General features: G+C 40.4%; 1 protein-coding gene across 4 annotated transcripts in view; it reads left to right on the top strand.

The window, feature by feature from the left end:
* The window catches only part of TBKBP1 (TBK1 binding protein 1), an 86365-nt gene that overhangs the window by 19796 nt on the left and 43666 nt on the right, over positions 1-22903 (top strand). For all 4 annotated transcript variants that reach the window (XM_042477177.1, XM_042477179.1, XM_042477180.1 and 1 more), the window contains exons 2-6: positions 7654-7934; positions 9851-9973; positions 14377-14481; positions 16820-16961; positions 20320-20516. In XM_042477177.1, coding sequence (XP_042333111.1) covers positions 7713-7934; positions 9851-9973; positions 14377-14481; positions 16820-16961; positions 20320-20516 — 789 coding nt within the window. In that variant the 5' untranslated portion in view covers positions 7654-7712. The remainder of the gene's footprint in view (positions 1-7653; positions 7935-9850; positions 9974-14376; positions 14482-16819; positions 16962-20319; positions 20517-22903) is intronic.

The raw sequence follows: 22903 nt of genomic DNA on the forward strand, positions 1-22903 counted from the left end.
ATTATTAACACTAGGAACCATCTGTCTGGTAACATCCATAAGATGCATTCGTAGCAAGCGGTAATAAGAGATGCGGGCCATTAAATCATCTGACTTTTAATAGATGAATCAATCAACTGGTCACATTTAAATACATTTGCAGATAAGCAGACATACATGGAGGTGCCCTTTGAAATAATGAAAGTGGAAGATAATTTACAATTTAATAAACAAAGGATATCACTAGTAGGGAAAAAGAAGACAGCTTTTTTTTTTGGTCATTTTTCATTCCTTGTTACACAACTGAACAAAGAGGCTAAACACACTGAATTGGGAGTCTCCTCCTCCTCTTTATTCCTTCTCGCCACACTTAATAGCAGCCACAGGGAACCCACAAAAGGAATTTTTCTTTTCCCATGTACTGTCTTTTCATTTAACCTGCCCCCACAATGCTATTTCACCCTAAAGTCCTTACTAGTGAATAGTGTCAGACACAGCAGGTGCCTATAACTCATAGCCCTTATAGGTAAGATGTAATTAATTCCAAATAAAACATTATTTGTAATGTTTTTTACAGTAACACAGGTATAATTATATCAAATTATGATATAATTATATATTTGTTCCTTTGCAGTGTAACTGTAACTTTTTGTTGCTTCTTTTTTATATAAATATTTTTATTAATTAAAAAACATAAAAATACATATTGTGTAATACCATCCATTCTTCCAATAAACATGAAATATTTTCATATCTATATTACTTCCTTCATATAACTCTCCATCTCGAAGTTTAGCTCATATATCTCAGCTTTCATATCTTTCTAAAATCATTTTTCTCCAAGTGATAATAAGAATTTAATTATTTAATTGTCTAAATAATCATCGATCATTATCTATAAGTGCTCTTTTGGTTTTTTTCACCACTATGGCAATCATCATTATAATTCTCCAAATATGTTCTTTACTTGCAAAATTAAATACCTACTTAATTAACTACTTTTTCATTGCTTCTGTAGTTACAGGGCCTCACTGAATGGCAGAGGAGGAATACCTTATGGTTCAAATGTGTTTGTTGCCTCATCCTCTGTTTTGGGCGTTGTGTATCTAAAAAAGTACAAAACACACAAACATGTGTGTTAAGATGTGTTTTTGACGTAACTAGTGGACAACCATTTTCATTGTTTTCGAAAAACAGGGAATTAAAGCGATTTTTAAAGTTGCAGTTACAACAGTAACTAACTATTCTTGGCATCTTAGAACAATAACTACTTACTGTTAAAAAAAATCCATGAACTGCACCCTTACATTACACACTTTTGTTATTTTATCTGTCCTTCTTCCTTATATAGGACCCATGTCAGTTCATAGGGATGAAACCAAAATATACTTTAAAAACAGTCCTTATAATAAAAACACTTTAAAAACAATTAAACTATCTTACTAAAAATGATACTTCTCTAATTTAAAACAGTTTAACTGCATTGAAAACATAACACTCAGGATGAAAGTACAGCACAAAGAAGAGCCTTCTATAACAATCAGTTAATATCCAAGAACTGCCAATATAAAAAATACTCGCTTGCCAGAAGAGGGAAAGCAGAGAAGGGAACAAGCCTAGTTTTTCATGGGAGGGAATATCACAATTTGGGAGCAGCCACCAAGAAGGCCCTCATGCATCCTCACCAAACATGCCTGTGAGACATAAAGGGAAGAAAGTTAGTTATGGTTCTTTTGACTGCTCTCCTTCCTTTTGTATAGTAGGAGCCCACTTTTGCCCTGACTGCAGTTGGAGAAGAGGGCAGGAAAGGCAAAATGGCTAGGAAAAAAAGAGCCGAGAGCAACTACAGCTATCTCACCTCCCTTTCCAGGGACACTGAAAAGTAAACACTACCTCCCTGGTTTCTAACCTGGAAACCTTAAACCCTACTGAGCTAAATTGTCTTGCCTGTATTCAAGTTGTCTCTAACCCATGTCTCAACAATGTTTTAATGATGCTTAGAGAAGCAATAGTAGCCTATGCTCAGCTGCTCTAGAAATATAATCTGTCTGTCTATCTATGGCTATCTGTTTATCCATGCAGATGATTTTTAAAGCATCTAGTGACACTTCGGATGTCTGTTCTGGATTCTAGAAAGATGATGTTAATTAAATATACAAAACCCAGAACATAATATTCATGTTTTCAAGTGTGTGGATTTTAAAAGCAGCAAATATCACTTTACATACATCTGTTCTGAATCAGAAGGATGCAGTTAGTCACTTATGGGTACATACTAGGGTGACTAACACAATCGGAAATATATGAATATTGCGTCAAAGCATTTCGGCTTCCTCCTCTTTTAGCTGCTCTATCTCAGTGGGAACATGTGTGTATGTACATATATATGCATGAATCCTGAGATCCTGCAACCAGAGACTAAGAGTACAGTTGCATGAATTAAGGATCTATGCTCTGCCCAAGACAAACATCCACCCATGGTTTTCTCCAAATCTCTGTTTCCATACCATAATTGTGGGTGAAGCAGTGATTATTTGTTGCTACTGTTAGCTGGCTGAGATTCAAAACACCTTCTCAGTCTAGATGTTACTGAGTCTGATGGGCCAATGGTCTGACTCACTCAAAGGCAACTTCCTATGTTTCTGTCTGCATTAACAGTTGTGAGTACAGAAGCAGTATCTGTCAGTTACTCCACATTTCTTCTTTTTCTTTTAATGACAGAAAATAAGGGGGTGTCCTTGTGTATGTGGCATAAGATTTATTCATTCATCATTGACTGCAACATTTTTTTTACTGGTATCTGCAGCCTCATTTCTACAACAAATACACCCACATCAAGCACCTTTTGAAAAAAAATATTGATGTATCCTTCCAATTACTTGCAACACAATCTAGACTCCTTTTCCTGTGTTGGTGCTTTCCCACCTGCTCGAGTACCAGCTTTCCTTCTGTTTGTATTTGATGTTCCTCTTCTTTTTCTATTTTTTCCCCCTAATGTTTGCATGTTGTTTTCCTAGTTTGTGGGCCTTGACTCTACCATCCTCTGAACTTGCCATCTGTGTGTTGGGTTGACTGATCCATCTTCTTCCTCTGTGTTTATGGCTCAGAATTCTTATGCAGTGTTGAAAATCCCAGATGCCCCTTTCATGTTAGTAGACATTACTAGTGTGTGTGGGTATAATGAAATATGAACGCATACTTTCTCACCTGATTTCAGAAGCTAAACAGGAAAGTTGTGGCTGGTGCCCACTATAGCTAGTGGAATGGGGAGTGGGTCACCAGTGGCAGAGCCAAATGTATCTATTTTGTTGCCTAAACCATGAGAGATCCTTCTTTTTGACCCACCACCCTCACCCTGGTGTGAACACAGGAGAGGGCCGTCTTGGTGGTTGCTCCCAGGTTCTGGAAAGCCCTTCCTAGAATGGTTGAACTATCAGCTTCCCTGCTGCTTCCATAAGCAGGTGATGGTCTTTCAATTTCAGGTCTTTGAGGGTTGATAGTTTGGAGGAGTGACCCATTCAGTTTAGGATTGCTGTTTTAATCTATCCCTTCTATTCTGCAGACCCTTCACTGTCTGCATATGCATGCAGAGTGGGAAAGAAATTTGAGATAAACATTGGAGCCCATTGCCTCTGGGGCACCAGAAGCTTATCAGCTTCTGGTCTCCAGGCCTTATGGGGGTACTGAAGGGGATGCAGAATGCCCTTTTGTGGCAACAAACACAAGGCGGTGACTTCCATCACCCTTCTTACTAGCTAACTGCCACTCTCAACTTCTCTAAGAGCTTCTGAGCATATGCACTGGATGTGTCTTCTCAAAATCTCTTGGTAGAGTTGTCAGATCTCAGGGCCTGGCTGTAAGTCTCCCATTTTTATGGGTCTCCAGGCTGGGAACTAGGCTGTTTGGGGGGCTCACCTTCAGGTATAAGAAAAGGGATGGGTGCACATCTCCAGCTGAATAACAACAGAATACCAGGTTCTCTAGCAGAATGCCAGCTTACTACAATTTACAAGATTTAAAAATGTTGGTGGCAATTTACTAAAAAGACTCTCCAGGAAATCTACGTATTTATTAACTTAACTTTCTCCTTTCCTCCTAATTGGTGCATTGCCAGGGGTCACCCTTTGCTCTGCATCCACTCTCTGGCCAGATGCAAGTAGAGTAGATTAAAGCTTCCATATTCCATCTCCCTAAATAGGGAAGAAAGAATAATCCTTTCATTTCACCTTGATCTGGAAATAGTCCCTTTAAGCTAAGATTTCTCTCTTAATTTCTGAATAAGAAAATATGTTTTCCTTTCTCTTTCACTCCCTCTCTCTGTGAGCAGCTGTGGTTGTTATTTAATGTATAAGGCTTAATGAAATCACCAGGGGCTGTTCGTAGGTCTCAGGTTTTGGCCCAGAAACCTCCAGGCCTGGAGGAACCAGAATTGCAACTCTATCTCTTGTTGGAAGTAGAGAGGGAAGGAAGCTATTTAGGGCACGTCTTGAAGACTTTAAACAGGAAAAAACAAAACAAAGCAAAACAGGAGTTAGATATTTCCTCTTAACAGCCAGCACATGGAAAGTTTGTTTGTTTTAAAAATTATTTTATTGTTGTGAGGATCTGGGTGCTTACTGTTTAGCAGGGGTATCACTAAGGGGTGAGGGGTACGGACTGCACCAGGTAACACACATCAAAGAGGGCTGAACATCCAGGGTCACTCCTGAGACCTCCCTGGTAGCCCCTCCACCAGCCAAGACACTTCTACCATGCATTGGGGTGCTACTGCCATACGGAGCTTCTTCTGGAGCGGCTAGCTGAGAGAGAAAAGGCTGCTAGGCACCAGCAGCACCAGGGACATAGCCAAGGGGGGGGTTCTTGGCGTCCGGACCCCCTCTTCCATTAGAAAAATGAATGGTGTATGCTGCTGCACCGCTGCACCCAAGCCCCATTATAATGGTGGCACTTAGTCTGGATCTCCCCCTTCCTAAAATCCTGGCTACATCCCTGGCAGCACCCTACCAGCGACTGCTGATGGGAAGAGGCTGCCTTTTGGGTTTGGTGGGCCTACTGGCCAGGCAGAAAAGCAAGTCACCTCTATATTCTGCTTGCCCAGCAGCTCTGCCAAACCCCAGAAAGGGGTGCCTGGCTGCAGCAGCATGCCACCCCCACCATGGCCTGGCTGGCATTGGGGGGCAGCTAGGAGTTACACACTAGGGTGACACCAACCCTAACAACACTGCTGCTGTTTAGCACCTTGCAGAGTTCATGTTTAAGGAATTACTTAATATGGGGCTTTTCAAGACCTCAGTGCTATAGTCATGCCTGAAACAGGTTGGTGTTTGTATCTCCAAGCAAGGGAAGGAAAGAATTTTGCTTGGAGAGCTGCTGCCAGTCACTGTGGACAATACTGATCTAGAAGACCCAATTGCCTGACTCAAGGCAAGGCAGCTTCCTGAGTCCCTGTTCAGCTCTGCCACAAAACATAGCCATTCTGGGGATTAAATATGGGGTTGACATTAAGGGAAGTAGAACTGGAGGCACCTATGGGACAAAATCCCCAGGGAAACTCTCTCACAATATTCTCTTGAAACAAAGTTGTGCAAGAGGAGTCTTCATAGAGGAGGCACGGATCTGACACCGCTTCACACTCTGAAAGCAAGTGGGAGGTGGAGGAGGACACTTGGTTGTGCCAGCTGGCCTCAGTCCCTCACTGTATGAGGACTCCAGTTTGCATATTTACAAGTGTGTGAAGGAATTCTCTACACAAGAGGGAATCCTGATTTACTCTCCCCACCAACAGTAAGCAGAAGGTGCGGCTGGCAGATGCCAGCAAGTGGCAGTGCCAGTCACTGACATAAACCTCAGACATATTTTCAGTTCATGAATGGCGGAAGTCAGGCAACACCACTCCCAGGGAGAAAAAGTTCCAACTCTACCATCAGGCAGAATGAGGTAACTGGCTCAAACAGCAGCATCAGCATTCCCTTTTTTCTACCATGCTCTTCTTTTTGGGGATATCCCACATGGTCACTCCAGGGCTGTCAGGTCGCCTGCTGCCCTCAGTTCTCATTTGGGTTCAGTTCTGTATGAGGATTAGGGTCTGTGTGCCATTTTGCCTGTTGCAGCCAGGAAACCTGAGTATGTAGACAAGTAGAGGATTAGAAATATGAAATGTACCATTTTGTAAGAAGAATAGCGGAAGAGGTTGACTTCTACTTAATTCATGCCACATGCCCCAAAGTAGAAAACTACTATAAATCCTCCATCTTTTCATGATCATTTATGGAGAGATCTACTGGACAAAACAGTACTTAGTTCTGTTTTTACTCTGATTAATTATCTCTGATTAAGTATGTACCCCTGTACATAAATTTGGTTCTAAATGGATTTTAGAAGATTCTATTTTTATTGACTTTTTTTAAAAAAAATATTTATTTAATTTCTATCCTGCTTTTCTTTCATAAGGGACAAAAAATGGTTCACACCATATGATAAAACCATGTAAACATACTATGTTCAAAGCAAGAATATGCCTTTTAGCATAATAGGCAGCTTATGTGAGCACACAAAAAAGGTGATGTTATGATACTGCAATTACTGTAGTGCAGAGATGAATTTATCAATTATGAGAGATAACCAGAGCCTAGACAGAAGTCTTTGTATGGTGCCTGTTTTCAGAGAGGCATCCAGATTAGTTTGTTAACAGCATAAACAGCTTGGACCTTAGCTCCCAGAATCTCCCCAAGTAACATGGCCAGTAATCATGCTGGCAGGAAGATTCTGGGGTTATATTCCAAAAATGTAACTTTCCCAATCTTGCAGGAAAAGCAACAAATAATATGTTTCTCATTAAGGAGCCAAAAAAACAAACAAATGGTTCCTAGGACAAATCAGGCCAAAAATCTCCCTGGAAGCCAAGATGACAAAATTTAGGCTGTCATATTTTGTACACATCATGAGAAAGCATGAAGCACTGGGGAAAAAAATGCTAAGAAAGGTGGAAGGAAGTAGAAAGAGAGGGAGGCCGCATGTGAGATGGAAGGACTCTATGAAAGAGATCATGAGTATGAATTTGCAGGAGCTGGGCAGAGCAGTCAAGGATAAGGGCCTTGGAGATGTCTCATCTGCAGGGTCACCATGGGTTGAGATCGACTTGAGGGTGGTTAACAAGAACAAAACGTGCCTCAAGATGGCTTTTTAAAAATTAGATTATCAGATATTAACGTTACTGTTGTTGATATGTGCCTTCATGTTGTTTTTGACTTATGGCGATCCTAAGGCGGGTCTATCATGGGATTTTCTTGGAATGTTTCTTCAGAAGGGGTTTACAGTTGCCATCTTCTGAGGCTGAGAGAGTGTGACTTGCCCAAGATCACCCAGTGAATTTCTGTGGCTGAGCAGGGAATTGATCCCTGATCTCCAAAGTCATAGTGCAACATTCAAACCACTACACCATGCTGGCTCTGCATTTTCTCATTTTATTTCCTTTTATTTATTTATAATATTCTTGTCTTGGTTTCTAAGAAAAAAAGCTGTCTCCTTCACTGTCTCAGAGCAATTAAAAATAATTTCCTTAGGTTTTCAAATTCCTCCCCCCCCCCCAAAATACTCAAAGGAAAGTGAGTAAAAGAGAAAGGATGGGACCTGCCTTTTCCACTTCTCACTCCTATTTCTTATCATTTACTCCAGTCAGAGTTTGCTATGCACTGGCGTTCCCTGCTAAATGCCCAGCTTTTCCGGATTGTGCCATGGACTCCATGTTTGAGGATGACATCAGCATCCTTACCCAAGATGCCCTCGTTCAGGATGATGAATGGCTGGACAGCCCCAACACGGACCTCTCCAGTGAGATGTGTTCTGCTTCTCACTTTGCTCTAATCACAGCCTATGATGACATCAAGAATCGCCTGACGGGACTGGAGCGGGAAAACGCCAGCCTCAAGAGGAAGCTGAAGATGTATGAGATCAAAGTAAGTAGTGGCATGATGATATGTGGGCTCTAGTGCAGTGTGTTTCACCCTTTGGTTCTCCAGATGTTTTGGATTTCAGCTCATGGAATCATCTTCATTGTTGTTATTGTTGTTGTGTGCCTTCAAGTCATTTCCAACCATGGCAACCCTAAAGCAGCCCTATCATCGGGTTTTCTGGGCATGATTTGTTCAGATGAGGTTTACCATTGCTTTCCCCTGAGACTGAGAGGGTAGGACTTGCTGGATGGAGAATCAAACCCTAGTCTCCAGAGTCATAGTCCAACACACAAACCAGTATCCCACATTGGCTCTAGAATCATCATTACCTGTTATTTTATTATCTGTATTAAACTTGAAAGCCAGCGTGACTCTTTAAAGGTTAATCAGCTGGAGCATTTCCTTGCAATGGAAAGCTAGGCTATTTAGATTAATAATTCTTATTTATTCGTTTTCCCTCCATTTATAGCCTGCTGTTTCCATAACGATGGGACTCAAGGTGGCTTACAAATTATTAAAAGCAATAAATACAGATTTAAAACCATGCAAAAAGATAAAGTAGTGTTTGTGCATATAATTTGTTTCAAAATCAGTTAAACAATCTCTAGCATTGAAATAATTTCAAATGCATTAAAAGACAATATAAATAAATGTATCAAATCAAATAAAAATGAGATAAATTAATGGAACCATCTGTACTCCCAGTCCTTTTCAATCAGACAGATGAGACAAGCTTTCAGTATACATAGTGGAAGAGTAAGCCAGACCAGGGCCTATTAAATAATGGGCTCTCAGTTTTGTCTCTGAACACAACCAAAATTCCTGGACTCATTTTTTTTTTATTCTGGCAGAAAGTTGTCCAAAATTTACCTGGAGCACCACTGAAACATCCCACAATATAGAAGCTTTGCCTTATTTCACCTCATGATTTCTCTAACCATATAACCAGCTTAAAAAAATTAAGAGAAAATTCAAATTGAACAAAACTGGAGGTGACTTCTGGTCTCTCATAGCTAGCGCAAAATGTTGTTGGGTGTTAGTGTTGGGTGTGGATGTAGGAACAAGATGGAAATTGGACCCCACACCTTGCAGTTGCCTACCTCTGCTTTTACTGAAGAGCCATTCAGTTCATTTTCAGGACAGCAGAACTGAGCAAGTAGGTACACAGGTCACTTACTTTCAGCCTGTGGGTCACATTTTGCCCAACTCTGGTTGTCTTTGAACAGAAGACTTCCTCCTATAAAACAGAAGTCATGATCACCTTACCACTGAGAAAGCCGACTTTTTCATGCTTTGAGTACATAGCACACTTCTGATAAAGAAGATTGTTGTTGCTGTGTGCCTTCAAGTAATTTCTGACTTAGGGCGATCCTAAAGCGAACCTGATCATGGGGTTTTCTTGGCAAGATTTGTTCAGAGGAGGTTTGCCATTGCCTTAACCCTAAGGCTGAGAGAGTGTGACTTGTCCAGGTTCACCCAGTTGGTTTTAAGGCCAGTGCAACCTGGAGTGAAAACTCAGCAGTGGATTTTAAGAAAGGCTTGGATTAAAATGTAACCACATAAAATTTCCTTTAAAATAAAATAAAATAAAAGTGTTTGAATATGGTTTTTGGCCACAAATGTTTCTTCCACCATCAGAAAAGTTACATTTTTGGATGACATCTACATAATCCTCCAGTCAGCATGGCAACGTTGTCCAAAAACAATATTTCGAAGTTCAGTCTACAACACATCTGTTAACCTCTACTGTATAAAGCCTCCTTTTTGGGTTTCATGTAGTGCACTTAATGTAGCCACCCTTTCAATTTTGTATTCTCATTGCTATACTGTAATTCCCCAGTTTGTACCAATATTTGGACAGTACACAAACAAACCCTACAATGCTTGCTGAGTTTTCTTCTTGTAATCCTGGTATGCAGTTCCCGTTGATCAGTGAATTTGGAGAGGAACGTATCTTCCCAGCCTATGACTCCAAAGAAACTTCTCTTTTGAAAAGCGAGAAGGCCAATCTCCAGCAACAGCTGAATCAATTCCAGCGTGAGGTAAGTGATACTACCTGACCCACTTACAAGGGGCTTTTAAATAGCAAAGGTTTTTAGGAGTAGAAGGATGCACAGTACCATTTGCTCATGAATTGTGGAGATTTGCCCAAGAGTATGGTCTGCAGTTTTTTTTAAGTGACCTTGTTATTCCAGGCAAAAATGGTGTCACCTGATTATGTCTCCTTTCCCCATCCTCAGGAGAACTGGTGACCAGGGGAGACCCCTTAATTTTATGGAAGGAAGGGGTGACAGAAAAGTAACTGATTTTGCCACAAATGCATGAAAACACAGAGGGCTTAACTGCAGTGGTGGACTAGAGAGTCCTTCCTGCCCTCGAATCGTAGAATCATAGAGTTGGAGGAGATCTCAAGGGCCATCTAGCCCAACATGCTGGAAAACATAGTCAAAGCACCCCTGACACACAACCATCCAGCCTCTGTCTAAAAACCTCCAAAGAAGGAAACTCCAACACACTCTGAGGCAGTGTCTTCCAATGTCAAACAACTCTTACTGTCAGGAAATTGTTCATAATTTTGAGGTGGAATCTCTTTTCCTATACAGTCGGCCCTTCTTATACATGGATTTTTTATACACGGATTTAAGCATACACGGTTTGAGAATGTTCCAAAAAAGTATAAATTTACCTTGATTTTCCATTTTTTATAAGGGACACCATTTTGCTATGTCATTATATGTAATGGGACTTGAGCATACACGGATTTTGTTATACACGGGAGATCTTGGAACCAAACCCCAGCGTATAACAAGGGTCCACTGTAGTTTGAATTCATTGCTAAGGGTCTTCTTCTCTGGAGCTGCAGAAAACAAACTTGCTCCATCTTTAGTATAATATCCCTTCAAATATTTGAACAGGGCTATCACATCACCTCTTAACCTTCTCTTCTCCCGGCTAAACATACCCTGTTCCCCAAGCCTTTCTTCATAGGGCATGGCTTCCAGATCTTTCACCATTTTATTCACCCTGCTATGGACACACTCCAGCTTGTCAAGATCCTTTCTGAACTGCGATGCCCACAATTCTGAAACGAGAAAGTGTTGAGGGATATGCCAAGTTGTCTGTACAATACTAAAGCTTTCCAGGCATTCTTGATCATGCAGTTGGCAAATAAGTCCTTAGGAGTTGAAGGGGAACAGGGAGCATAAGAGAACTGCTGGATAGCCTTTGCCTAGCTTCACAGCATCAAGATGGGAGAAAGGTACTTCACCAGATAGTTGCAATCCATTCACAATGGTGAATAGAGCAAATATCATTCTTGGAGCTTGATCTAAAGAGTATCCTTGAGTTTCTTTTTCTTTTTTAACCTTTTCTTTATAAAATAAACATCCATCAGCTATTTTACACTTTGATACCATAATGACAATTATATATAACTAGCTGTACTGTATTTCTGTTATACCTTATTATATTTCTACATATATATATTATTCCAAAAGCAAATATATATTTTTCTTTCCTTGGGTTTCATCAATTAAAATTTAGAGATATAGCTATAATAGTCTGGAATATCAGCATGCAAAGGGATCTTGTAGAAGATAAATGTTACATTACATTTACATACAAACATTACATACATTTAAAACCACAACGGTAACAATGGAAGAAGAAAAATGGGAAATCCATTAACAAAATGCTTTTTATTTTCTATTTTGCTAGCTATTTGTGTAATAAATTATTTTATTTATTCATAAGGATCTTGTAGCACCTTTGAGAGTAACTGTGCGAAAGATGTTGTAGCCTAAGTTTTTGCAGATGTTGTCTACTTCCTCAGATGCAAGATGAAATGTATTCATCTTTAAGATGCTGCTTGATTCTTCCTTAACTGTGGCTTTGAATCAGGGGAGGGAAAACCCATTTCATTCACTTTTCAAGACATTTTGCTACCAAAGGTGAAGGACAAGATGTCTCCTTTACCATTCTCTTTATTTATTTATTTTATAATATTTATATTTCACTCAAAGATCTCAGAGTGGCTGTTTTGCATATGGCTTCTCTTCTTCTAATATTGGTAGTTGAAACCTACTGCAAAATTTGTGAGAGGACAATCCACTCGATTTCACTGTGTCAGGGAGAAGTGAGCCAGCTGAGAGGCTGCAGGACGGATTGCTTGATGCACACCTTTCTCCCTTCCAGTAGAAGGGAAAGCCAGGATGCTGCCATTGCTGTCCCCTCCACTCTGCTAGCTGAGTCAACCACCTCACTGTGCCTTATGGCCAGGCTGGTCCTGTCACCACTGCTGTTGCTAGGAGATTTCATTTTCCTGCTTCTCTCCTCTCTCTTTTTTTATATAAACGGCACCTGTGCTGCTCCCATTGCTGTTTCATGGAGCAGGAGTGTGCTGGAGCTTGTCAGTGTACACCAGAGTCGCAGCAAGATGGGACATACTTTGTTTAAGAAGATGATGATGTTTTGCTTGTTCTAAGGCAAAATAAGGTGAAAGGGAGGGCTCTCTACAGTTTCAGCACTAGAAATTCCATAGCACAGAGATGACATTGTAGACCGGGTCATGGGAGTCAAGGGCAGTTGGGAAGATTGAGTTACCCACATCTCGAATCACACCTTCAGGCAAGGTGAGATGGTACTGCTGAGCTGGTTTAGATCCCAAACAGTATTTGCATCTTAAATTCCAGTGCCATGTTTGCTCTGGAAACTGCAGAACTCTCTTAGATATGCTACCTTGGGGGGCTGAATACCTGAAGGGCACCAGATCCTCTCTGATCTTGGAAGCTAAGGCTTGGCTAGTACTTGGATTGGATTGGTTATATTTCAGAGGAAGGAACAGGCAAAATCACCTCTGTTTATTTCTTGCCTGTGAAATTCATAGGGTTGACATAAGTAGACAGAGATCTTGAAAACACACATACACACTGCCTTGAGCACATTAAGAAGAAAAAGATATAACTGAAACTATTAACATAAGTAAAAATGGAATTCTAAAATCAGGTGAGAAAAAAAGTGGCTTGAAAGAAATGTCAACAAAATTCTCAGAAAGAAATAAGTAAGTGATATTAATGGGAACATCAGAGCCCCTCACAACATTTGCAGTCTTTCTCTGAGCATGTGCTAAACACCCACAGAGGGATAGAATGGAGACACAATACATATGGCACTCTGGATGCTGCTGGATTGCAATACCTAGCATTCCTCACCATTGTCCATGCTGCCTAGCAGGTCTGATGGAAGTTCCAGTCAAACAACGTCTTGAGTCCATAGATTGTCTAGCCGTATAAGTCATCATATTTGATTCCATCAATGAAGCAAAAAAAATGATTTGCGTCCTTTCCTCTCAATACTGTACATTTCTTTTCCTTTAGAGTTGAAAGAAATCCAGCATAGCTGCTTTGCAAAATAACTTTGTAAAGCAAATATCTCAGGAATGTCCCTCTTCCTGCATTAATAAGTTACTTCCTCAGCTTTACAACAGAGACTACTGGTTCATCTAACTGCCCAATAATGTATTCTCTCGCTGGCAAGCATCAAGATCTTCCTGTTTATAATGGAGGCATTTCCTGCTAGGAAAAGCTGTTAGATATATTCCCAACTTGCTCTCAAAGCTTGTTGGAACAGTGCAGTAAGGGTTGAGAAATTTCAACCTTTGGTCTTGTGGTTTCAAAATCTCACTTAGGAGACTTTGCTGGCCTTCTGTTGACAAGCGAAAACTTTTCTGTTCTAACAGGTTTTTAAGAATTGACTTTTAACAGTGTGTTGTTTTAGTGGTGTGTTGATTGGTTGATGAAATATAGTTCGGTTACAGAAATCATACATGGTTGGAATTTATAGGAGATTGGAGGGGGAGAAACTTTGGCTGGGCACAAACAGTTGCTTTTCAGGAAGCCTTTGGTTCTTTCAACTCTGAAAAATAGATTGGGCATGTTTTTGTATTGTGTCAGACCCCTTCCAAATTATATCAAAGTGCTGCAAACTTTAATTTCCTGAAACTGGAAAATCTACACTGAGAAAGGGAATGTATGATAATTTCAGGAGTGAAACGTTCATTAACATGTTATCTCTGTGCCCACCTTTATTGAAGAACAGACCAAGTAGCTTCATGATGGATTGAAAGTCTGGCCCATAAGGGCTCTACATACCCAGGACTTGATGCCCATTTGAAAAAAAAAAGTTCCCCCTCAGCTTAGGCTGCATCCTTGCTGCAGAAAGGTGCCACAACAAACTGCTATTCCCAGAATTCCATAGCATGGAGCCATGACAATTAAAGTGGTGTCAGTCCGGATTATTTCTGCAGTGAGGATGCAGCTGTGGTCAAGTACAAGTATCTAAAATGCAGTGAGCATTTTATTGTCAGTCTCTATGCATTGAAATTGATTTTCAAATTCAAATATCACCACTTTTTTCCCCCTTTTGCTTTTTCTGTCCCCACCCCTAGCTGCAGAAGAGCAAGGAGAGGGAAGAACAGCTGGCTGAGATGATCCCAGCCTATGAAAAGCTATGTGTGGAGAAGACTGACCTTGAATCAGAGCTGGGACAGATGGTGGGTTTCACCAGGCTACAAGGCACACAGTGCCCTCCTTTCCATGTACCTGTTGATGTGATGCTGTGAGATGATGGCCATGTTTGTATCTGCTTGGGCTGCAGTTTTCCAGCTGAAACACATCTTGTCCTGAAAACTGACATGTGGAGAATTGCCAAATGTTCCACCCAAAGGCCTTCCTGAATCAGGCAGAACATTGTTTTCTTTTTTCAACTAGAAACAAGGTGGCACTTCTTGTAAAATAAGAGAGGATGCTCATCTCTCCTGATTTTATTGCTGGTTTTAATGCATGTATTTTTTTTTTTTTTTTGGTCAAGAATCATGTGATAGAAGCCACAAAGAGTTTAGCCATTTAGCCTGGCTTCCTGACTTCTTAGAGGATTCTGGCAGGTGCTTCTGAAAAAGTTGTAGCAGAGCTTGGAAATAATGAGTTTCTGTATCTAGCTTTATAAAAGCTGGCTAAGAGAAAGAAAATGAGATTTGAGAATAAGAAACAAAAGAGAAAAGAGAGGATCTGGAATAATCAGAATGAGTAGAAAGAAGAAAAAAGAGTCTGGGGAAGAGAGAGAGAATATAGTAGGAAAGCAAGTAGAAAGGTTTGGGTTTTTTTCTTTGATCTGATTAGCTAAGCCTTTGGAAAGCTACGGACATTATTCAGGAAATCCAAATGAAGAGAAACCTGATGAAGATCAAAGAAGAAATGGAAGTGGCAGTTTCAGAGTGGGAGGATGGGAGATTGGCCTTCAGTTCAGGGGCCTTCTGATTTGCGCACAGCTTAAAATTCTTTTTTTTTTAAGTGAACTGATTAGCTTTACTTTAAAAAATGTAATCCATTGCATTACAAGTAACACATTAGAGACACAGGCTGCTGCCACACTGCAGAATTAATGCAGTTTGACACTGCTGTAACTGTTTTGGTTCCATCCTAGGGAATCCTGGAATTTGTAGTTTGTTGTGGCACCAGAGTTTTCTGACAGAGAAGACTAAACATCTCACAAAACTACAAAATGCAGAATTCCATAGCACTGAGCTATGGCAGTTAAAGCAATGTCAAAACTGCATTAATTCTGCAGTGTAGATGCAGCCTTAGAAGATCCAAATAAGCTTCATCCATGAAATTCAGTCTCTTCTATATCAGAAGTTGCTGTGAAAAAAAAGTGGGGAGGACAAGCACTATGTATGCTATGCTGAACTCACTGAGTGAAAGGTGGGATAGAAATATAATAAATAAATAAAAGTGATCTTCCCCAAAACAACATTTTGGAAATAACATGTAAATGATGCTTGTCACACTAAAAGGGTGACAACATTACCAGTTATGTGGCTTTATAAAAGGAACATCCTTGTGCCTTCATTACCCTTCAAAGTAATATGTTACAGGTGAAGGTGCTACTTCTAACATGATTGCCAAGCTCAGGACTTGATAAGATTGTGGTCATCAGAACTAAACTGTGTCTGCTCCTAGATCTAATTGAATCTCATGAAGAGTGCTGGACTGACGAGGGAGCAGAAGAAGAAACAGTTTTGTTCGTTAAGAAATGGTTAGATAGGGATTTGGCCTCCTGAGAGGAGAATATTAAGAAAGAACTTGCAAGATCAGAGAAAGAATAGGAAATGATATAGAAGTATCTGTAAGATCAGGGAAAGAATAGGAAAGGATACAGAAATATCTGTTAGGCAGTGGCATCCCCATCCTGGGTGTCACCCAGTGTGTGTGTGAGTGTGTGTGTGTGTGGGGGGGGCTAATGGGGCCAGTGCCAAAAGGGCATGTTTACCCTTCACTGCTGTGATGACCTCCTTCTCAGGAGGGAGCTTGGAAGGACATGCTAACTCTTCTCATTCACCATGGCGGCGGCTTCCTCCTTAGGAAGAAGCCGTGGTGGTGGCAAAACCTGGAGGGGCATTATCAGCTCCTGCAGTGGGAGACAAGCATGGCTGGGTGCCACTCTTCTTCTGGGGTGTCATCCGGTGCTATCTGCACTCCCCCACACCCTCTTAGTGATGCCACTGATCTGAAGGAACTCTGCAGAAGAGCAAGATTGTTGTGTTATGTTTTAAAAGAGAGCCTTGATATAATTTTGTTAAAAAAATTGTTGAACCACTACTTGAGCCTCTTCTATACAGGATATGTGGCTATAGACACACATGATTATATATTTTGCAGTCAACCAGCAGTAGCTTCTGAGGTGGGACAGGTGGGGGCCTGTCACAGGACCCTTCTGCTTGTAGGTTTAATGGCCATCCTTTGTCAATAATCAAACACAATGAAACTAAACATATCTTCTCCCTATCCTTTCTCTCTCTCCCCATATCCATTCTGGCCCTGATCTTCCTGCAGAGAGCATTGGTTGAGACACATCTGAATCGGATTCGAAGCCTAGAACAGCAGCTGAGGCAGAGAGATGGCAACTCATTTCAGAACCTCAACTCTCAGCTTCCAAATCAGGAAGTTCAGTACCTGTCACTTCATGGTGGCCACGGTAAATCTTTTTGATTTCCAGGTTTCTTCCTCCCTCTGAAAACACCTGTGCTCTCCAGAATTACTGAGGTTGAAATTCTAAACATACTCCATTTTGGAAATATCCCATACATATCCTCTCCTGTATCCCAGAGCTGGTGTTGTTACATTCATAGCTTGGTAACGAGGAGGAGAAGTAAGGATTCCTGCAGATGATCAATGGAAGACAATCTTTAATCAGCTATATTGGGTGGGTGAAATGTGGCTTGCATCTACCATTATCATGCTATCCTCTGGTATATATTTCCAGGCAGCTGGAAAAATGGTGTAGTCGCATCTATAAGCAAGAACCTAATTAATCAAACTGTATTGTCTAGTCTGTTGATTTTCTCTGTATGCGGACTATTTCGGTTGAGGAGCAATATTTTGTGACCAGTAGATGGTGCTATGATTACTTAAGATAGAAAAATAAATAGATACATCTACATGTACTCACAAGCATGCACACACATATGTGTGATATGATCCATTTTCAGATGATTGCAGAAGTATTGTTTGACTATTCTTCACTTAAATTTCCAAAGAGAAATTGTCACCTTTAAAAACTGGCAAGTGGGGAGGTAGTGATTAAAAAAAATTCTCATGACAATCCAGTTCTCATCATTATTATGTACTGAAAGCAGTGTCATAGAATCAGAGTTGGAAGAGACCTCAAAGGCATCCAGTCCAATCCCCCTGCCATGCAGGAACGCTCATTCAAAGCACTCCCAACAGATGGCCATCCAGACCCTATTTGAAGTGGTTTGAAATAGCTCTGTTTGAAGTGGTTCACACTGATTTCTTATTATAAGGTGAGCAGTCCCACAGAAGCTCTCACCTTTGCTAAGATGGCAGCTTACCACTTTCTGGGGAGCTTGATCTTCCTGGGGAGCTTGAGACAGAAGGTGCCTCGGAAGGGATGCTTTGTGTGCTTTTTGTGCTTTGTGTCAAAGTGCTGAAGCAGTTCTGATTTAAATGCCCTTACCTCTAATCTAACACTAGGTTCTGAGGCCCTCCCAAGGGCCTTTTGAATTTCTCAAACAACTACAATATCCCCCCTCACATACCATTATTTTATGTTCAGTATTCATATGAAGTTTCCTCTCCCCTCATTTTAAAGGTTTGAAATGACTATCCTAAGTCTTATTTATTGGCAGTAAGAAGCTTCAAGCTAAAAATGGTGTCATTTTTGGTTTCATTCTTTTTCCTTTGGTAGTCTCCGTCAATGGAAGGTTCATCCCGAGAACGTCTCATAAATTGCATTTTTGTTTTGTTTTGTTTAGGGAAAGCAAGGGCAAACTTTGCAGAATCCACCTTGTATAATGCCTTCAATCATTTCTACATGTGGGACAACTGCAGCACTTCCTGGCATTAGTTGCATCCAGCATCCTCATAAGCCCATAGTTGATGGCTGCCTTACCCACTTCCCTTATCCTTTTTCACACTGAACAGCATTCTGAGCAGTACTTGTTGGCAGAGCCTACCTCCTTTTTAATTTCCCACAATGCCTTTGGACTAGCATCATTCTGGACCATTGTGGGAAATTTAAAAGATGGTTAAATGTAGCTCCCAGTGCTTCATGGAGTGCTGCCAATGCAATCAGATATTCCACACAGAAAACAGCCAACCTCTTCTGATTTTGGAAGCTAAACAAGGTCGGCCCTTGTTGCTATGCTTGGGTTCCCAACCAAGGATGGGAAACTGTCAAGGAATAACAGGGATCTCCAGGTTTGGCTAAGAAACCTGAAACCCTGGAGAACTGCTGCCAATCAGAAATGACTGTATTGGTGCTAAATGGAGCAATGGTGTGATTCAGTATGAGTCAGTTTCATGTGTTCCCTTGACAGGAGAGAGCCCACTAGGGAAGACTTTGCTTAGGCCCTCCTTAAAACCCAGAACTGGACGTTTTTCACACAGCTCTTTGTCTGATGCCACAGTGTGCCAAGTACATATGCAGTTTGCACTGCAACTGCAGTTCCTCTTTATGCCCACCATAATTTTGCTTTGTGTCTTTTCAAAATGCAATGCTAACCGACTCCATGTAATTCAGCTGTGAGGAATTATCAACCATATGGCCCTTCTATTGTTTTCAAAATAGTCTCACCCTGCAAGTCTACCCTCAGTTCTTCCATAGTCAGAGATCAGCATTGCTAGGCATCCACCAAAGCTCATGCTCCACTAAGCCCCACTTCTAATACCAAGTTTTTCCTGCCCCAATGCAGCTTCTCTTTCCCATCACTGCTCATTTCCCTGATCACTCTCTCTGCAAGCAACAAAGTGTCCCAAGTGAGGAAATGGTTCATTTTCTTCACTTGCCTTGCACTGTCCCACTGGGCAGTGGTATATTTTTCAGGTTCAGAACAGAGGGGGGGGGGTGTCATTCATTGTGGTGACATGGGAACCTCCTGGAGTTCCAAACTGACTCTTTGGCATTTTCTTCCTTCTGCATTACATTGTAATTTCTCCAGTTTTGTATGAGTTTTCCCCTGTTTTAAAAGGGGTGAAATGGCTCTCCGATGGATTGCCCACTGGCAGTAAGAGATTAAAACTAAAATATGTGGTAATCTTGGTCTCGCTATTTTAATAATAATAATTAATAATAATTTGTTTTATTTATATACCACTATTCCAAAGATCATAGCGGTGAACAGCAAGTAAGCTAATTAGCAAGTAAGCTAATTTGCCCCCAACAGTCTGGGTACTCATTTTAGCGACCTCGGAAGGATTCAAGCCTGAGTCGAGCTTGGGCCCTTTTGCTGGTCTTGAACTCGCAACCTTGTGGTTTCGAGTGAATGGCTGCAGTACAGGCATTTAACCACTGCGCCAGCAGGGCTCCATTTTGTCTCTTCCACTCTGAAAAGTGTCCCTTGAAACCTTTCCTGAAACTGAATTTGGTCCTTAGGCTGCAAGAGATTTTTCACTCTTGATCTTAAAGAGAAGAACATGTGAATAGGTAGTAGTGCCAGTGTGGTGTAGTGGTTTGAGCTTTGGACTACAACTCTGGAGATCAGGAATCAATTTCCTGCTCCTCCGTGGAAACCCAATGGGTGATCTTAGGCAAGTCACACATTCTCAGCCCCTGAAGACCCTGTGATAGGGTCACTTTCGGGTCGCCATAAGTTGGAAATGACTTGAAGGCACACAACAAAAACAAAATAGAAACAAAACTGAGGAGAAGGAGGATCTAGAGACAAAAAGAAGGCTGCTAAAGACATCTCACCCAAGACCTCCCTCCCCAAGAACCTGGAGCTTCTCACTAAGATCTGCACTTGCCCAATGACACCTTTCTCTCCCTCTCTTGGAACTTCCTCATTTACTCCTCTTTGTTTCTGTCCTGCTAGTATTGGATCGTTCCATGAATTGGCAGAGCTCCAGAGGCCTGGACCAGGTAGAGGGCTTGGAGGTGCAGCGATTGGAAGTGGAGCTAGAAGAATCAAGGCAGGAAGTCCAGAACTCTCAGCACCGAGAAGAACAGCTGAAGGCTGAATGTGAAAGATTGCAGGCTGAGGTGAAGCAGTTACAAGAGACACGAGCACAGGTAACTTGCAATTATGTTTATTGGGAAGTCCCCTTCTAACAGGCCCATTCACACCAGACCATTATAGCGCTATATTCTATTTAATACTGCCATGAATGCATTCTGTGGAATCACAGAGTTTGCAATTTGGTGAGTTAATAAAGGTCGCCATGTAATAATTATAAATGTCAATTTAAATTGCAAACTTTAGCATTACATAGGATGGACAATAAAAGTGGAATCATACTGCTACAAATATGTTGTGTGAATGGGCCCAATGTCTCTTTGACAAAAAATTCTATTTATAGCATTGCTTTGCTGTTTCATTAAACCAACCAAGGTAGTTGGGAATTAAAAACAATTAGGGTAAAAATCATTCTATAACAAATTGTAGTCCCCCTGTTCCTAGCCATTTCCTTGAAGCATGTAGCAAGCTAAACTGTAGAAAACTAAAGCGATGTGCAGAGTTTAAGAGTATTTCCTGAAGGTCATGATGGTAATAACTAGAAAGTGAATAATCATAGGGCATGGAACTAGTTCCATTCTGGACTGCTGATGCTTTGGGTGCTGTGATAAATATTGGGGGTTGTTGTTTTGTGAAATGGCATTAGAAATGTTTATACACTGATAAAACCACAAATCCCAGTGTGTTGTTGCAAAAACCCAGCTCCATTGACCTTTGTCTCTCTCAGTTGTCATCCAGCAACAATTTCACAAGGATGAGAAGTCTCATAATAGTAAAAACTTGTCCTTGAGTTCTTTTGTTTCCCTTTTACCTTCCCATCTCCTGTTCTTTTTGTGTTGTGTCTTTTTAGATTGTTAACCTGAAAGCAGGGATCAGTGACGTCACAAGGGTCACAGAATCCTTAGTCATTTTTTTTTGTACTAATGTTACTCATAAATCATAATTCCAATATATCACTGAATGTTAGGTAATAGTGACATAAACAACTAGCAAAATTAAAAACAATACCTTTAAATTACAATATCATATACACAGCCTAATGTATTTGTATATACATAGTTTCATATGCTTAAAGTGAAAATTTGGTAAAATATGGTGTTTTAAAGAAACATTTAAAAGAATAATTTTCTAATTTTTTAAAAATTGAAAAATTAAGAATTTATAATTTAAAATTTAAATTTAAAAGGAACCTGGGGCATCTCTTTTCTCCTCCTGCTGAGTCTCATCCCATTCACACCATCTCTTCAGCATTTTAAAGGGAAACAGGCAAATGCCACAGCCCATTTCTGCAAAAAAGCAGATGTTTGAGAAGCAGTGATGTCACCCCCTTTTTAGGGTGTCACCTGGTGTAGTCCGCACCCCTCTAGTGACAACACTGTCAGGGACTGTCTTCTCCCCCCCCCCTACTAATATGTAAATTGTCCGAGAGCCATTTTTGCTGCAGTGTGCATTATAAATGTTGTTAAAAAATAAGAAATAATAATAATCTAGACCTGATAAATAGGAATGGCGGTATAGAAATAAACTTTCAATCAATCAATCAATCAATCAATTTTAACTCAGCAGTACAGGTGTGGTTTTGGAGCAGACTAAGAGACTAATAACATGAGATCACATACTTTTCAGTAGCAAAATTTAAAAACCATACCTTTAAAATACATATCATATACACAGCCTAAAATGTTTTTGTAATACATAGTTTCATATGCTTAAGTGAAAATTTGGTAAAATATGGTGTTTTAAAGAAACATTTAAAAGAATAACTTTTCTAATTTTTAAAATTGAAATTAAGAATTTATAATTTAAATTTAAATTTAAAGGAACCTGGGGCATCTCTTTTCTCCTCCTGCTGAGTCTCATCCATCACACATCTCTCAGCATTTTAAAGGGAAACAGGCAATGCCACAGCCCATTTCTGCAAAAAAGCAGATGTTTGAGAAGCATGATGTCCACACCCTTTTAGGGTGTCACCTGGGTAGTCCGCACCCTTCAGTGACAACACTGTCAGGGACTGTCTTCTCCCCCCCCTTACTAATATGTAATGTCCGAGAGCCATTTTGTGCAGTATGCCTTATAAATTTTGTTTAAAAATAAGAATAATAAATCTAGACCGGATAAATAGGAATGGCGGTATAGAAATAAACTTCAATCAATCAATCAATCAATTTTAACTCAGCAGTACAGGTGTGGTTTTGGAGCAGACAAGAGCTAATAACAGGAGATCACATACTTTTCAGTTACATATGCATTTGACTACTTTTGGTAAGGATTAGATTGTAACTAGCAGTGTTTTGTTGTTGTTATGTGTAATTTGGGTAATAACAGATATGATTCAGGAACGAAGAATACAGTGATCTGCCTACTAAAACAAAAATGGGTATGAATTAGCCCAAGGAGAGATTTTCCATTTAAACTGATGTTGTAATGTGGATTATTTTCAGAT

This window comes from Sceloporus undulatus, chromosome 6 (assembly GCF_019175285.1).
Source record: "Sceloporus undulatus isolate JIND9_A2432 ecotype Alabama chromosome 6, SceUnd_v1.1, whole genome shotgun sequence".
In the NCBI taxonomy this organism is placed as follows: domain Eukaryota; kingdom Metazoa; phylum Chordata; class Lepidosauria; order Squamata; family Phrynosomatidae; genus Sceloporus; species Sceloporus undulatus.